The sequence below is a fragment of the Eubalaena glacialis genome, chromosome 2 (genome assembly GCF_028564815.1).
Source record: "Eubalaena glacialis isolate mEubGla1 chromosome 2, mEubGla1.1.hap2.+ XY, whole genome shotgun sequence".
NCBI lineage: Eukaryota > Metazoa > Chordata > Mammalia > Artiodactyla > Balaenidae > Eubalaena > Eubalaena glacialis.
This window is the reverse complement of record NC_083717.1, coordinates 41,816,325-41,834,666: the sequence shown is the minus strand read 5'-3', so window position 1 is coordinate 41,834,666 and position 18,342 is coordinate 41,816,325. Positions and strand designations below refer to the sequence as shown.

The window sequence follows — 18,342 nt, the reverse complement described above, 5'->3', positions numbered from 1 at the left end:
ATCTCTGCTCCAGACTCACCTTGACGTTCTGGAAAAAAGCGTGAACCCCAAGCAGGTCTACTTCCGGCAGGAGGTTCTCTGCCAGACGCTAGGAGGGAATTCATGTCCATTGGTGACCATCACTGCCATGCCCGAGTCTAACAGTGCTGAACACCTGGAGCAGCTCCGTGAGTAAACGGCAGACCCTCTTCTTTGAAGGTTTGGTGGTGAAGGTGGGGGTCCTCAGAGTCTTGGAAGCACTCTGTCCCTTTGAGATCAGAAGCTCCATAAAGTGTTGGGGACTGGTCTACCTTTATAGAAACCCAACTCTTCTTGATATGACAAAAAGGGTAAATATTCATGTTGCTCTGTTATCAAAGGGAGAAAACAATAAATTGCAAATTGTCAGAAAGATGAAATGACTTGTTGGAATTGAGAGCAGTTTACAAGTGACAGTCACTTCTCCTAAAACAGAACCAGGACTGGAAAATGAATCACATTTTGCCACTTCTAATCCAGGGACTTTTCTCACCATGCTCACTCCCGTTATACTACACTCACGGTCAGTCAAGGTTAGGAAAGGAAGGAAGTTGAGTGTTGGAGCACTGGCTGAAGAATTCCCTTGATGACCTGGATTACAGTTTGGATCAGAAGAGCTGACAGTGTGGAGGAGGCTCTAGCCAAGGACTGTAAAACCAAACCAAAACACACAGGCATACATACACACACAGGCACACTCTCACAGGCACACAAATGCCCATTTAATATTAGAGTCCTGAGCACAAATGTGATTTGTTTGTAACCAACCAGCTTTTTCTTTTTTTTAAACATCTTTATTGGAGTATAATTGCTTTACAATGTTGTGTTAGTATCTGCTGTATAACAAAGTGAATCAGCTATATGTATACATATATCACCATATACCTTCCCACTTGCATCTCACCCCACCCTCCCTATCCCACCCCTCTAGGTGGTCCCAAAGCACGGAGCTGATCTCCCTGTGCTATGCAGCTGGTTCCCACTAGCTATCTATTTTACATTTCGTAGTATATATATGACAATGCTACTCTCTCACTTTGTCCCAGCTTACCCTTCCCCCTCCCCGTGTCCTCAAGTCCATTCTCTACATCTGTGTCTTTATTCCTGTCCTGCCCCTAGGTTCATCAGAACCATGTTTTTGTTTTTGTTTTTTGTTTTTAGATTCCAGATATATGGGTTAGCATACGGTACTTGTTTTTCTCTTTCTGGCTTACTTCACTCTGTATGACAGACTCTCGGTCCATCCACCTCACTACAAATAGTTCAATTTCATTTCTTTTTATGGATGAGTAATATTCCATTGTATATATGTACCACATCTTCTTTATCCATTCATATGTTGATGGACACTTAGGTTGCTTCCATGTCCTGGCTATTGTAAATAGTGCTGCAATGAACATTGTGGTACATGTCTCTTTTTGAATTATGGTTTTCTCAGGGTATATGCCCACTAGTGGGATTGCTGGATCATATGGTAGTTCTATTTTTAGTTTTTTAAGGAACCTCCATACTGTTCTCCATAGTGGCTGTATCAATTTACATTCCGACCAACAGTGCAAGAGGGTTCCCTTTTCTCCACACCCTCTCCAGCATTTATTGTTTGTAGATTTTTTGATGATGACCGTTCTGACCGGTGTGAGGTGATACCTCATTGTAGTTTTGATTTGCATTTCTCTAATGATTAGTGATGTTGAGCATCCTTTCATGTGTTTGTTGGCAATCTGTATATCTTCTCTGGAGCAATGTCTATTTAGGGCTTCTGCCCACTTTTGGATTGGCTTCTTTGCTTTTTGATATTGAGCTGCATGAGCTCCTTATATATTTTGGAGATTAAGCCTTTGTCAGTTGCTTCATTTGCAAATATTTTCTCCCATTCTGAGAGTTGTCTTTTTGTCTTGTTTATGGTTTCCTTTGCTGTGCAAAAATTGTTAAGTTTCATTAGGTCCCATTTGTTTATTTTTGTCTTTATTTCAATTTCTCTAGGAGGAGGGTCAAAAAGGATCTTGCTGTGATTTATGTCACACAGTGTTCTACCTATGTAATCCTCTAAGAGTTTTATAGTGTCTGGCCTTACATTTAGGTCTTTAATCCATTTTGAGTTTATTTTTGTATCCATGTTAGGGAGTGTTCTAATTTCATTCTTTTACATGTAGCTGTCCAGTTTTCCCAACACCAGTTATTGAAGAGGCTGTCTTTTGTCCATTGTATATTCTTGCCTCCTTTATCAAAGATAAGGTGACCATATGTGTGTAGGTTTATCTCTGGGATTTCTATCCTGTTCCATTTATCTATATTTCTGTTTTTGTGCCAGTACCATACTGTCTTGCTTACTGTTTCTTCGTAGTATAGTCTGAAGTCAGGGAGCCTGATTCCACCAGCTCCGTTTTTCTTTCTCAAGATTGCTTTGGCTATTCGGAGTCTTTTATGTTTCCATACAAACTGTGAAATTTTTTGTTCTAGTTCTGTGAAAAATGCCATTGGTAATTTGATAGGGATTGCATTGAATCTGTAGATTGCTTTGTGTAGTATAGTCATTTTCACAATGTTGATTCTTCCAATCCAAGAACATGGTATATTTCTCCATCTGTTTGTATTGTCTTTAATTTCTTTCATCAGTGTCTTATAGTTTTCTGCACACAGGTCTTTTTTCTCCTTAGGTAGGTTTATTCCTAGGTGTTTTATTCTTTTTGTTGCAATGGTAAATGGGAGTGTTTCCTTAATTTCTCTGTCAGATTTTTCATCATTAGTGTATAGGGATGCGAGAGATTTCTGTGCATTTATTTTGTATCCTGCTACTTTACCAAATTCATTGATTAGCTCTAGTAGTTTTCTGGTAGCATCTTTAGGATTCTCTATGTATAGTGTCATGTCATCTGCAAACAGTGACAGTTTTACTTCTTCTTTTCCAATTTGTATTCCTTTTATTTCTTTTTCTTCTCTGATTGCTGTGACTATAACTTCCAAAACTAGTTGAGTAATAGTGGTGAGAATGGGCAACCTTGTCTTGTTCCTGATTGTAGAGGAAATGGTTTCAGTTTTTCACAATTGAGAACAATGTTGGCTCTGGGATTGTCATATATGGCCTGTATTATGTTGAGGTAGGTTCCCTCTATGCCTGCTTTCTGGAGAGTTTTTATCATAAATAGGTGTTGAATTTTGTCAAAAGCTTTTTCTGCATCTATTGAGATGATCACATGGTTGTTATCCTTCAGTGTATTAATATGGTGTATCACATTGATTGATTTGCATATTGAAGAATCCTTGCATTCCTGGGATAAATCCCACTTGATCATGGTGTATGATCCTTTTAATGTGCAGTTGGATTCTATTTGCTAGTATTTTGTTGAGGATTTTTACATCTATATTCATCAGTGATATTGGCCTGTAGTTTTCTTTTTTGTGACATCTTTGTCTCGTTTTGGTGTCAGGGTGATTGTGGCCTCATAGATGAGTTTGGGGTGTTCCTCCCTCTGCTATATTTTGGAAGAGTTTGAGAAGGATAGGTGTTAACTCTTCTCTCAATTTAGATAGAATTTGCCCGTGAAGCCTCTGGACCTCGTCTTTTGTTTGTTGGAAAATTTTTAATCACAGTTTCCATTTCACTGCTTGTAATTGATCTATTTATATTTTCTATTTCTTCCTGGTTCAGTCGGAAGGTTGCGCTTTTCTAAGAATTTGTCCATTTGTTGCAGGTTGTCCATTTTATTGGCATATAGTTGCTTGTAGTAATCTCTCATGATCCTTTGTATTTCTGCAGTGTCAGTTGTTACTTCTCCTTTTTCATTTCTAATTCTGTTGATTTGAGTCTTCTCCCTTTTTTTCTTGATGAGTCTGACTAATGGTTTATCAATTTTGTTTATCTTCTCAAAGAACCAGCTTTTTGGATTTATGTAACTTTGCTGTTGTTTCCTTCATTTCTTTCTCATTTATTTCTGATCTGATCTTTATGATTTCTTTCCTTCTGCTAACTTTGGGGTTGTTTTGTTCTTTCTCTAATTGCTTTAGGTGTAAGGTTAGATTGTTAATTTCAGATTTTTCTTGTTTCCTGAGGTAGGTTTGTATTGCTCTAAACTTCCCTCTTAGAACTGCTTTTGCTGCATCCCATAGGTTTTGGGTTGTCATGTTTTCATTGTCATTTGTTTCTTGGTATTTTTTGATTTCCTCTTTGATTTCTTCAATAATCTCTTGGTTAATAAGTAGCATATTGTTTAGCCTCCATGTGTCTGTACTTTTTACAGATTTTTTCCTGGAATTGATATCTAGTCTCACAATGTTGTGTTTAGAAAAGATACTTGCTATGATTTCAGTTTTCTTAAATTTACCAAGGCTTGATTTGTTACCCAAGATATGATCTATCCTGGAGAATGTTCCATGAGCACTTGACAAGAAAGTGTATTCAGTTGTTTTTGGATGGAATGTCCTATAAGTATCAATTAAGTCCATCGTGTTTAATGTATCATTTAAAGCTTGTTTTTTCTTATTTATTTTCATTTTGGATGATCTGTCCATTGGTGAAAGTCAGGCGTTAAAGTCTCCTACTATGATTGTGTTACTGTCGATTTCCCCTTTTATGGCTGTTAGCATTTGCCTTATGTATTGAGGTGCTCCTATGTTGGGTGCATAAATGTTTACAATTGTTTTATCTTCTTCTTGGATTGTTCCCTTTATCATTATGTAGTGTCCTTCCTTGTCTCTTGTAATAGTCTTTATTTTAAAGTCTATTTAGTCTGATATGAGAATTGCTACTCCAGCTTTCTTTTGATTTCCATTTTCATGGAATATCTTTTTCCATCCCCTCACTTTCAGTCTGTATGTGTCCCTAGGTCTGAAGTGGGTCTCTTGTAGGCAGCATATATATGGGTCTTGTTTTTGTATTCATTCAGCCAGCCTATGTCTTTTGATTGGAGTATTTAATCCTTTTATGTTTAAGGTAATTATCGATATGTATGTTCCTATTATGATTTTCTTAATTGTTTTGGGTTTGTTTTTGTAGGTCTTTTCCTTTGCTTGTGTTTCCTGCCTAGAGAAGTTCCTTTAGTATTTGTTGTAATCCTGGTTTGGTGGTGCTGAATTCTCCTAACTTTTGCTTGTCTCTAAAGCTTTTAATTTATCCGTTGAATCTGAATGACATCCTTGCTGGGTAGGGTAATCTTGGTTGTAGGTGTTCCCCTTTCATCACTTTAAATATGTCCTGTCACTCCCTTCTGGCTTGCAGAGTTTCTGCAGAAAGATCAGCTGTTAACCTTATGGGGATTCCCTTGTATGTTATTTGTTGCTTTTCCCTTGCTGCTTTTAATATTTTTTCTTTGTACTTAATTTTTGATAGCTTGATTAATATGTGTCTTGGCATGTTTCTCCTTGGATTTATCCTGTATGGGACTCTCTGTGCTTCTTGGACTTGATTGACTATTTCCTTTCCCATGTTAGGGAAATTTTCAACTATAATCTCTTCAAATATTTTCTCAGTCCCTTTCTTTTTCTCTTCTTCTTCTGGGACCCCTATAATTCGAATGTTGGTGCATTTAATGTTGTCCCAGAGGTCTCTGAGACTGTCCTCAATTCTTTTCATTCTTTTTTCTTTATTCTGCTCTGCAGTGGTTATTTCCACTATTTTATCTTCCAGGTCACTTATCTGTTCTTCTGCCTCAGTTATTCTGCTATTAATTCCTTCTAGATAATTTTTTATTTCATTTATTGTGTTGTTCATCATTGTTTGTTTGCTCTTTAGTTCTTCTAGGTCCTTGTTAAACATTTCTTGTATTTTCCGCATTCTATTTTCAAGATTTTGGATCCTCTTTACTATCATTACTGTGAATTCTTTTTCAAGTAGGCTGCCTATTTCCTCTTCATTTGTTTGTTCTGGTGGGGTTTTACCTTGGTCCTTCATCTGCTGCATATTTCCTTGTCTTGTCATTTTGTTTAACTTACTGTGTTTGGGGTCTCCTTTTCGCAGGCTGCAGGGTCTTTGTTTCCATTGTTTTCTGTGTCTGACCCCAGTCGGTGAGGTTGGTTCAGTGGCTTGTGTAGGCTTCCTGGTGGAGGGGACTGATGCCTGTGTTCTGGTGGGTGGGGCTGGATCTTGTTTTTCTGGTGGGCAGGGCCACATCTTGTGATGTGTTTTGGGATGTCTGTGAACTTAGTATGATTTTATGCTGCATCTTTGCTAATGGCTGGGCTTGTGTTCCTGTCTTGCTAGTTGAGTGTCATGGGGTGTCCAGCACTGTAATTTGCTGGCCTTTGGGTGGAGCTGGGTCTTAGCGTTGAGATGGAGATCTCTGGGAGAGCTTTCACGGATTGATATTACATGGGGCTGGGATGTCTCTGGTAGTCCAATGTACTGTACTCTGCTCTCCCACCTCAGAGGCTCAGGCCTGACGTCAGACCGGAGCACCAAGACCCTGTCAGCCACACGGCTCAGAAGGAAATGGAGAAAAAAAGAAAAAAAATTATTAAAGTTAAAAAAAAATAATAAAAATTTAAAAAAGGAGAGAGCAACCAAACCAATAAACAAATCCACCAATGATAGCAAGCGCTAAAAACTGTAGTAAGATAAACATAAAAATCAGGAACAAATCAGTCATAGACAGCAGACCCCAAGTCTGCAGTTCCTCCCAAAGTCTACCGCCTCAATTTTGGGATGATTTGTTGTCCATTCAGGTATTCCACAGATGCAGGGTATATCAAGTTGATCAGTTGATTGTGGGGATTTAATCTGCTGCTTCTAAGGCTGCACGGAGAAATTTCCCTTTCTCTTCTTTGTTCACACTGCTCCTGGGGTTCAGCTTTGGTTTTGGCCCAACCTCTGCATGTAGGTCACCCTCAGGCATCTATTCCCACTGATACAGGATGGGATTAAAACAGCGGCTGACTAGGGGCCTCTGGCTCACTCATGCCAGGGTGAAGGAGGGGTATGGTATTTATAATTGTTATGTGGGGTGAGCCTGCGGCAACAGAGGGCAACATGGTGTTGCAACAGCCTGAGGCGCAGTGTGTGTTCTCCTGGGGAAGTTGTCCCTTGATCATGGGACCCTGGCAGTGGCGGGCTGCACTGGCTCCTGGGGTGGGGGTGGGGGGGTGTGGATAGTGACCTGTGCATGCACACAAATTCTTGGTGGCTGCAGCAGCAGTGTTAGCATTTCATGCCCATCTCTGGGGTCCGAGCTGATAGCCACGACTTGTGCCCATCTCTGGATCTCATTTAGGTGGTGCTCTGCCTTCTGTGGGCAGACAGGGAAGGAATCCCCTGTCCTTGCACACCCCAAAACAATGGTCTCTTGCCTCTTAGGCATGTACAGACTTTTCCCTGGACTCCCTCCCGGCTAGCTGTGGTGCACTAGCCCCCTTCAGGCTGTGTTCACCCAGCCAACCCCAGTCCTCTCCCTGGGATCTGACCTCTGAAGCCTGAGCCTCAGCTCCCAGCCCCCACCCACCCCAGCGGGTGAGCAGACAAGCCTCTCGGACTGGTGAGTGCTGGTCGGCACTGATCCTCTGTGTTAGAATCTCTCCGCTTTGCCCTCTGCACCCCGTTGCTGCGCTTTCCTCCATGGCTCCGAAGCTTCCCCCCACTGCCACCCCCTGTCTCTGCCAGTGAAGGGGCTTCCTAGTGTGTGGAAACTTTTCCTCCTTCACAGCTCTCTCCCAGAGGTGCAGGTCCCGTCCCTATTCTTTTGTCTCTGTTTTTTCTTTTTTCTTTTGCCCTACCGAGGTACATGGGGATTTTCTTGTCTTTTGTGAAGTCTGAGGTCTTCTGCCAGCGTTCAGTAGGTATTCTGTAGGAGTTGTTCCACATGTAGATGTATTTCTGATGTATTTGTGGGGAGGAAGGTGATCTCCCCATCTTACTCCGCCATGTTGAAAGTCCCCCTGCTAGCCAGCTTTTAAAGTTGGCTCCTGATATAGTTTTTGACCAAGCAGAGTAAGGAATACTTTTCATTAAGGAAAAGTTTGGGAGATGAAAGAAAAGACTGGGGAATAAAAATCTAGCTAATTTATCCAGATGCAGCCTTACCTGATGAAGTGCTAACTGCATGAGGTGAATCTTTGGTGGATAGGAAATGTCATTTCTCACAGTTCATCAGCACATGACAATGAATGCTTAACTATCTGGCTAATCAACAACCGATTATCGCATCTGAATTAATAAGGCCTTAAAATGCTTTAATGAATGATATGGGATTTTCTAAAAATTCTCTTATGTGTTTTATGCTTTTGAGAGCAATTTCTGTAACAGTTGCCAAGTCCTTCCCTTGCAAATGAGAAGTTCTTGGACGTTAGAGACAGTAATCCTTCCAGGGCAACCTTCATAGAACAATTATTTATTTAAGAAAGTAGATCTATGTATGTCTTCATTGTGCAGGCTCAGTTTCTGAATAGGAGCTGAGTGGTACCCAATGTGTAATTATGACATGGAGCTGCCTCTGTTTTTGCATTTTTATTTATGCTGACAATGGTGCTTTTGTTGATATTATAACCACAGAGATCATTCTTACTTTAAGGAGAGGACTTGAAACATAGCAAAAGCCCCTAAATAATTTGGCACTCCAAAATAGTTCAGTTAAAAAAAAGAGAAAAAATATCTCTTAACACACCTTCATATGAATCAAAGGAGGCTGGTTGCTGCTTATCGTCTAAGATTGGTAATAATAAATGTATACTCTTGATTCTGGTGTGGTGATTCTGGGTGGTGGTGGCGAGATGGCTGGAAGCAGGACCTCGGTTCTTGTCAACTTTGAAGAAATAATTCAGTAAAGAGACCAAGATTGTGAAACAGATAAAGCATTTATTAGAAGCAAACCACACGGGCAAACTCGCAGAGTGAGTTGCCCCCAATAAAGGTGGCTTAGATCACTTATATGGGGGCAGTCTTCCGGGTTTGTCTCTGGCCAACCATCTTGCTTGTGCCCACATTTGGCCTGACTCAGGATCCTTCCTGGTGGCATACACATCTCTCAGCCAAGATGGATTCCAGCGTGAAGGTTTCTGGGGGGTTTGACAGGAGGTGTTGTGGACTGGTGTTTCTTTCTCCCTTTGACCCCTTCACTAGACTGAGGACCTTCTCTGTGCCTGTGCAGCCTGGGAAATCCCCTTGACCACAAGAATGAAAAAAATGTGGTCGATTTGTCTTTCACCCAATCAAGACCCTATGCTCCTGCTAATATCTTATCTCGAAGTGTCAACCAGAGACCGGTTGCAGCTGCTCAGCCTGGGGCCCACCTATCTTCTACCTCACTCTCATGCATCATTACAGTGTTCTCTCTTAAACGTGTGCCAACATGTCAGCTGTTGTTCATCTCAAGATGGGCAGGCGTGGAGAGGACCCAGATAGTGGTGAAATGAATGCTGTTCATTTTCTTTTCGGCATAATTGTCTTGCAAGTGACAATCGTTGAGCTGAATCCTGAGGAGAAAAGACTAATGAGGGCTGTCTTTATAGGTGTGTCAACTGTACAGTTGCACAGGTCCCATGCTTATAAGGGCCTTGAACTTCGTTTAATGTTCTTCTGTCACCAACTTGAAAATCTTAAAAGTTTTGAAGGAGGGGCTTTGCATTTTCATTTTGCAATGGGCCCTCACATTGAGTAGTCGGTCCTGGGACTAATCTAAGGTCATGTAGCTAAAAAGTAAAAAGGCTAGTGCCCTTCCCATGCTACTATCCTTTACTTCTAAGTATACAAGAAGAGTTCCAACCTATTTTGCACATACTCTGAAAGTCTTATGTGTTATCGGTTATGTAGCTGATTGGTATCTTTCATAATGGGGCTGGATTCAGGACTCTCCGTTTTTACAAATGAGGTAAGTGGGGCTCAGGGAGGTTAAATACCACAGTCAGTGGTGGTGCCTGATTTCTGATTCCTGGGTCCATACACACAAGAAATGTGCTAACGCAGTCAGCAGAACAGGTATTCAGCATCACTCTTCAGGCTCCTCTGTGATCCAGAACTTGCCCTCCTCCCTGTTCTATGTCCTCACGCTATGGCAAGCTAGCTTAGTTCTTAAAGCAGCTCACACTAAATTGACCACAAATGAATGTATTACCCTCTTCCTGCTCACAGTGAATTTTATTTTCCTCTCCTAACCCAATGGAAGCATTTTCATGGTGGATGTTTCAGACACTGTGGCAGGAAGGAAAGAGGGAGGGAAGATTCAGAACCTCCAGACCCCTCAGATCCGAGCACAGAGCTGAGATTGCATGTCTTGGCCCTCAGTGCTGGGAACATAGTCCCAGACGGGCTGCAGAATCAAAAATTTGTTTAGCAGGTTTTAATACATACCTGAACCCAGGCCATTGCTGTGTTTCTTAAAAAAAAAAAAAAAAAAAAATTAAAAAACACACAATATGAACATCACCTACCCTCCAAAATGCAATTAAACATGCCTATAAATCAGAAATGAAACCACTTAACTTTCTTCGAACTGCAAAATATGACGCATTGTTTTAGGACAAGAAAATAGCAAATGAGCCAGCAGCTCAAGACTCTCCTGCCTCAAAGCTTCCCCACAGGTGAACTTCAATTGTCTTACCTGCTTCCTCCCTCCCAGGGACCAGGCCAGCTTCAGTTTGCAGTTGTATTTAGCTGTGATTTGGCTAGTTTCCGACTCAGTGGCTGCCACTCACCCCTCATAAGGAGGTTTTGTTCACTGAAAGACTTTCTTTCCACTGTGCAGGATTATCACTTCAGTTTTATTTTAGAACCCCAGGAGATAAGAGCATGGCCACGGGGCCCTGGGAGAAAGACCCTGCTGGAGACTGATTCCCTAGTGGTCTGGCCTAAAGCCTGACCAGGGGATTGTTCAGAACAATTTATTGATTACTTTTAGTCCTTCCTAGGGTCTGGGCTCCAGAGAGTCTCCTGGAAGGATTCATTTGGTTTGATTTATTTTTCAAAAGCATTTTTAAAAAAAAGATACTTTCCTGGAAACATTTAGCCTTACTTTCTTGATAAATATATTTCCGGTTCAGTAGTACCCAGATTTGCCTGGCGTATGCTTTATTGTTCTCCCGAGAATTGAGGGCGGGTACCTTCTCACAATGGTCCCAAGAGAGAAGACACACTTTACACTTGGAGATCTGAGCCCTCAGATCCAAAATGCTGGCAGGTCACCAAGAGCAGAGTCACTTTCTGCCCTTTTCAGTGGGACAGTGAAAAGGGAATTTCTCTGAGAGATTGTCATTGATGTGCCATAATGGAAGAAATAGATGATAAAAGGGAGCTGTTAACAAAGGATAAATGGCTCATCCTAGCATCAGAGACTCTCAGTGGATGAGGCATTGAGGAATTAGAAAGTCCAGGCCCTTCTTAACCGGTAGGATTCCAGAGGTCAAAGGAACCGTGGACTTTTGAGGTTTGCAGAGCAGAGAGTAAGTGAGGAGTGAATAGAATCCAGGAGGATGGGATACAGGCTCCAACAGGTTGGAATAGAAGGCAACGGATGAGCAGGTCTGGGGGTAGATTTGGTAGGCAAGATCCATCCAGGATGTGGATTCTAGTGCTTTCTGAGACTACTCTCCATTGGTTAATGGTGTTCTGGCATAATTGAACTTAGCCTAGTTAAATCCTTTCACACATTGTATGTCAAGAGGTACTTTGATTAGCAGAGCCTTTGAATATGCAACTTCCAAGTAAAGAGTTGAGAAGTCATATTTTCTTTAGTTTGTGTACTCTTCAGGAATGGTGTATGTTTGTGTGTGTGTGTGTGTATGCACGTGTGTGCTTTTCGGATTTGAACTGAGAAAAGATACTGAATTTACGCAGAACTAGAGAACAATTCAGAAGGAAAAAAAAAGCCTTGGGGTGGGGAGCATTGTTTCCTTAAACCCTAGTGGAGGTGGATGAAAAACCTAGAGGGGAGAGTAGTTCTACCTTTACCAAGGCTCAGCCATTCTCCAACTCAGGCTTGCTTCCTGCTTTTGGCACAAGTGCTGCCTTTGCTGTCATGGACCTCCATGACTTGTCATTATCTCCATTTTGCAGAAGGCCCAGGTAAGCTTCACTAAGGGTGAATAACCAGCCTGAGGCCCCATGGTAAGTGGTGACTCAAGGAGGAGACCCCAGGTCTCCACCACACGTTTCCAGAATATCCCCCTCCTTAGAGTCTGCTCTCACTGGGAAATTCCCCAGAAATGCACACAATCCAAACACACAGCTTATTCAAGACCATCATCATTTTGTTAAATTTTCTATTTTCTCCACATTTCCCCCATCACCTCACATTTTCTTTTTTTTTTTTTAATCTTTTTTAAATTTTGGTGTTTTTTTTGGCCACGCTCTGTGGCATGCAGGATCCTAGTTCCCCGAACAGGGATCGAACCTGCGCCCCCTGCAGTGGAAGCATGGAGTCTTAACCCCTGGATGGCCAGGGAGGTCCTTCACATTTTCAATGACCATTTCAGTCCAGGGAAAGTTGAGTTCCTTTTTAGTTTGGGGAACTACATCTCTGTGATGGATGCTTCATTTTTTTCTCAGGAGCTTTTTTTGCTCATTCTTTTCCCCTTTGGATATCTATCCATCCAGACCCTATAGCAGTATTGTCTTGACCATCCTCAAGAACGACCTGAGAGGGGAACTAATTTGTGGGAATTTTCAGAGGGAAAATGTCCTTCTCTTATTAGAAACCCTCATTCTCCAGGTGAAGAGTGGCTGACTGACTCACTGACGGGTGAGAAGCCGAGAAACAACAAAGGTGGATGGAAGGGGGCTGGGTCTGCTATTTTTGCTCTCGGAGACACCTCCACCCTGCATTTATTGTAACCTGAAAGAGCAGAGTGTAACCTTCCTATGTCTCAGGAGGTGAGGTAATCTCATGGCACTGCCTCAGCCTCCCATGGCTCACGTGCTGTTCTTTCCAGGGGGCCTGAGGTGAAGGAAGCAAGAGGCTGCGTTTGCAGTTGTTAAAGAATACCTTTCTCTTGTTCTTTTTCTTAAAAATATTCTCACGAAAGCAGTGTTCTATTCAGCTTGACATTATGCTAAAAGCTTTTCCTTGGAAGACAATAGCTGTTCTCAGAAAAAAAGATTTACACGGGGTCCCAAGGGTGTAATGAGCTACCCCACGGCACCTGCCTCGGGTTGGGAGTTGTCACTTGTAAGTGGTTTTAAATTAAAACGGAATGGAAAAATACACAGTTACAGAATTCCCCTTTTGGCTTCTTTGCAAATCATTTTCCATCCTCTCTGGCCTTTGTCTCTTTCTGAGACACCTGATCAGATATGAAGAACAGAGCTTTCCAGTGGCGAGAGGGTGAAGGGACAGTAGTGATCCAAGGAAAACAGAAACCCAAAGTGGAAACCTCTCACTCCTGGGAATTCTTGTTTCTTTTATGCCCCCCACCCCCACAGGCATGTGGAGCCAAGTATTATTAAGGGATCATTGAATTCTAGAGCTTAAACATCCATAAAGACTATGGAGTCCAGATTCCTCGATTGCTAGTGAGGGATTGAAGGTCAGGAGCATGAACTGACCTGTCTCGGTCACCTTGCTGATTGATGGCAGATGGGGTTCTAGACCTCAGACCTCTCGTCTCCTGGTTAAATCATGTGCTTTTCTTTTTTTGTAAAGCACTGCTTCTGAGAAATGTTAGAACTAAAAAAAAAAAAAAAAAGAACTACAAGAGTATGAAAAGACCTCTCTATGGAAATTTTTAATAAAAGGATTTAGAATTAGAAAAACTGAATTGTACCCTTTTCTTGTTTTGAGATTTCCATCTCTTCAGGCAACCAGGGCTAGGAACCATGGTAGATATTAGGAATAGAGAGATGAATAGTATGTGATCCTAGTCATTGAGACACCCATGATTGACATTGTGTGTGTGTGTGTATTTGTGTGTGACAGTCATGTTGACAGGTCATTATGGTACAGCAAGTTATACCAGAACAAAGTTCAGTGGAAGCACAGAAAAGAGAGCAGTTGTCTTCATGGTAGAATCAAAGGGGAACTGGTAACCACGAGGGGAAGCTGTGTAAATCCCATGTGCACAATGATCCTATATTGACACAGCTTTGCTTTCAAAGAAACCTCAGTGGAGAATCCCAAAACCATTTAAAGAACTATTTGAATCTTTCTTCAGAAAACATGAAAGGGGGAGTATGTAAAACCCATTCAAACCATCGTAAATTCATCTTTCCTCCTCCATCTTACTATCATCAATCCGCACACACAAATAGTGGTTCACACTAATCCCACCTTTTTTCAGTACAAACCCTCAAAGCTATGACATTTAGACCAGTTGAGTACCTCCTTTTTACTTCCCATTTTGGCCCAGTCACTCCAAGGAAAGGAAGGTTAAGAATTCTTTCTCCTTCCAAGGCTGGTTGGAGGGGATGGGAAAAACTGTAAAACCTTACAGTTGAATAGTTTTGCTTATACCCAATCACGTAGTTTACTCTTACGAAGTTTTTACGTAATGTATCATTTTGTCCTTATAGTTCCCTTGTGAGTTGAGGAAGAGTGTAATTATGACGCCCATTTTATAATGATGAAACTGAGATTCAGTGCCAATGCCATATGATCTTCTTGAAGTCAGACTGCTACGTGCAGAGAAATGGAGGAGTGTCTTTTCAAGTAGGAAAATAGCTTTTGCAGAGACAGGGAGACCTGGAAATGATGCTATGAACATCTCAGGGTGCCAGGACTACAGGATGGTAGATTGATTATAGGGTCAGACCATAAGGTGGGAAAGGTAATTTGGGCTGAGTGGTAAAGAACCTTATTTTTCATGTTACTTTCTCCTGAAGGCAGTGATGAGCTAACAGGATGTTATTAAAAGCAAAGAAATGACAAGATCAGACTTGTTTTGGAGGAAGATTTTATGGCAGTAATGTGGGGGAAGTCTGGAGTGAGAACATCGTGACATGTTGCCCAGCACAGAGGAGTTCTTAAGTGCTTAGACCCTAGATTCAGACTCACTGGGGTTCTAATCTTGACTCTGCCATTTAGCAGCTTCATGACCTTGGAAAAGATGCTTCAATACTCCACGCCTAGGTTTCCCCATTTATAAATTGCGGATAACAATAGTACCTTCTTCATGGGGCAATCTGAAGCTTGTAGAGGACTTAGAACAGTGCCTGGCACATAGCTGATTCACTTTGTTATACAGCAGAAACTAACACAACACTGTAAAGCAATTATACTCCAATAAAGATGTTAAAAAAAAAAAAAAAGAAATGATAACAATTGTTAGTCCTCTATCTGGACGACGAGGTTCCCAAGCAAGATAAGTCTATGGAAATGGGAGGGAAGGGTCTAAATATAGGTGACATGTCTAAGTTACAAGTGAGAGGTCTTGGCGATTGATTGAGAGTACGGATAAAGGGGAAGGAGTTAAAATATCTCTCCTTTGGGTGATGGGTGCACGGTTTAATGCCAACAGAAGAATATATGAGAGAGTAAGACTGTGGTGGACGGATACTGAGTTCAGTTTCAGGAATGTTCATTTCCAGAGGCCTGCAAATTATATAAGAACTCAGGCTAAACATAACTATAAAGCCAATATTCTATAAAATATAATCTATTTCAGAGGGAAATAAAACAAAGTTTGCATCACCTGAATAATTTTCTCAATTAACAAGGATACTAAAAATTGACTGTATGAGGTTACTGTAGCAGAAACATGTAATATATTTCATCAGAATCAATGCCAAACATTCTGTCCTATAAATATGTTCATGAGATATAACAATTTATATCTTTTTAAGGGAATTAACTGTTTACAGAGCATTTACATGTGATTGACTGTTCCACACAATAACTCTAAGGTAAAGAAAAAAAAAAGAATTACATTTATGGTCTCCAATTTTCAATGATAAAATTGAGGCCCTAAGAATTCCTATGGTTAGTAAGAGTAAAGCTCAGATTTATCCCCAGACTCTCTGAATCTTAAGCCTCATAATCCTAACCCCCAAATTCTATGACCTCTTTCAGCTGTGTAGTAATGAGAGAAAATCTTTTATCTTCGAGATGCAATTCCCTATATGTAAAAATATTTCTTTATACTACAAGTAATACGTTCTAGGCTTCTCCAATGTGTGAGTACACATGTGGTCATGTTAACATTAATAACCCTTGTGATTTTAGTAAAATCTAAATCTTACTGCCTCTGCAAGACCCTGCATGCCCCTCTGTTTTGTATCTTACCCCTTTACCGCTTCGTACCCTCAACCACACTAATCTTCTTTCCATTCCTTGAACATAGCAACTTAATTATATCCTCTGGGCCTCTGCATTTGCTGTTCCCCCTGAGTGGAATACTTTTCTTCCATAACTTGGCATGCTTGATTTCTTCTTGTTGTATATTATCCTAGCTCAGATTGAGGAAGCCTTCCCAGGTCACCGTATGTAATGTTCCGTCACTCAGAACCTCATTTTCACATACCTTGTTCTATTTTCTTCATAGCCCCTCTTACTGGGCTCCATGAGGGCACAGATTATACGTTGTATTTTTTCACTCTTGTATCTCTGGGAACTAACAGTTCCTGCACAACACTGGTGCACACTCAATATTTATTGAGCAAATAAATGAAAACTTTGCATCTATTCTTGCTTCTACCTACAATTCAGGGCCTTTAAACCTCTCTTGAAAAGTTACTTCTTTCCTAGGTATTTCTTGGGGTACCCACGGGTAGCCTCAATTGTACTCATAAAGTAGCCATTGGTTAGTCACCCTTATGGGCCAGTCCATTCTTCCCTGATGCTTAGGCTTCTTTTGGTGGTTGTCTGCTGTCCTTGCAGCTACTAAAAGGACTCTTGCTACTGCTATTGCTGGGTTTTCAGAGAGTTGCTGGATTTCACGTAAAGATGAGGGCGGTGGGGTGTGGGTGGATTAGCGTTCTCCAAAACTCTGTACCACACCTCAGTGGTGCTTGGCACCAAAGCTCCCTAAGTTTCCTATGAAAAAAGCTCCTTTTTCACAGCCTGGGCAGGGACCAGATGACAACCCATGTCTCCATTATTCAGGTGTTTTCCTCTCTCAGAGTCCCTGCAACTAAGACATGAAAACCTAACCCAAACTCCTCACTTGTCTTCCAGCCTCAGATGCAAAGGCTTCTCTACCTACCAACACACGCTCTCAAGTGTGGGTCACTACCAACCTGCCAGTTCCAAAAATAGTCAAACTCAGATGACCAGGCTGCGCTAACCAGATTGTACTCTGATTCATATATTTCATGGAAGCCTCACAACATGACCATGAATTTGTTATTAAAATTACCTATCGTTTTAATATAACAGGACAATACATTTTCTTGTTTATGGATACTTACGTGTATAGAAAAACTATAAAACCGTGCTGAAAAAAGATAACACCAGATTCAAAATAGTGATTCCATCTGAAGATGGAGGAGCAGAAAGGGAAATGGGTTTTAAATCTTTTAGGGAGTTTGTATTTCTTAAAGAAAAAGAGTTCTAGGGAAAATATAACCAAAAGCTAACAACTTTTAAATCTGGATGGGTAGGTACCTGAGTCTGTCCTATTATTTTTTGAGAGTCTCCAACTATATTCGTAATTCATGTTTAAAATTTAAAAATTAAATTAAAATTTAATTTAAAATTAAAATTAATTTAAAAATTTTAAATGTTAACATATCATCCTTATTTAAAACATTGATACATTAGAGTAAAACATGAAATTAACCATATATTTCTCATATTGCTATTCCTTAAGCAATTGCTGTTAACAGTTTCATGTTTTTCTCCAGTGCACAAACACACACACATACACACATGCACATACACACTCACACATAAACACATGAACTCATGCATGCTGAGTCTTGAAATTTAGACGAAATGAACTTAAATTAGCCTTCCTGACAGTTCTGTTCCATGGAAGTCCAAATCTCTTCCCCATGAATTCTGAGAATTGACAACCTCACCAAATGCTGCATTACCAATTTACACTCCCACAAAAAGTATAGGAGATTATTTTCCTCCAGGGACCAACCAACAATAGATTTACCAGTCTTCTACATCTTCCTACCTGTTAGTTAAAAAAATTAATCTCCCTCTCTCAAAACACCATTTCAGTGTTATTTCAATTTGAGTTTCTTTGAGCATAACTCAAGTGGTCCATATTTTTAAATGTCATTTATGTATCTTCCTTTTAAATTGCTTAATTTTAAAAATCATTTGTCTATTATTTTATTAGATGCTTTGTCTTTTTCTAAATGATTTATTAAGAGCTCTTTATATATTAGAAATATTCTTCTTTGTTAACCATTAATTGATTTATTTAGTATTTATTAAGTATTGATCATTGTTCTAAGCCTAGGACATTGAGTGGCTGATGTTTTTTCCTAGTCTGTCGCTTCTTTTTTAAATTTGTTAACTTTTT

The 18,342-nt window shown here is 40.6% G+C and overlaps 1 protein-coding gene across 1 annotated transcript in view; it reads left to right on the top strand.

Moving 5' to 3' along the window:
* Positions 1-18,342, top strand: part of AGBL1 (AGBL carboxypeptidase 1) — a 728,885-nt gene that overhangs the window by 142,332 nt on the left and 568,211 nt on the right. Inside the window, exon 16 of the mRNA XM_061181782.1 lies at positions 14-167. Within this exon, the coding sequence (XP_061037765.1) occupies positions 14-167 (154 nt within the window). The remainder of the gene's footprint in view (positions 1-13; positions 168-18,342) is intronic.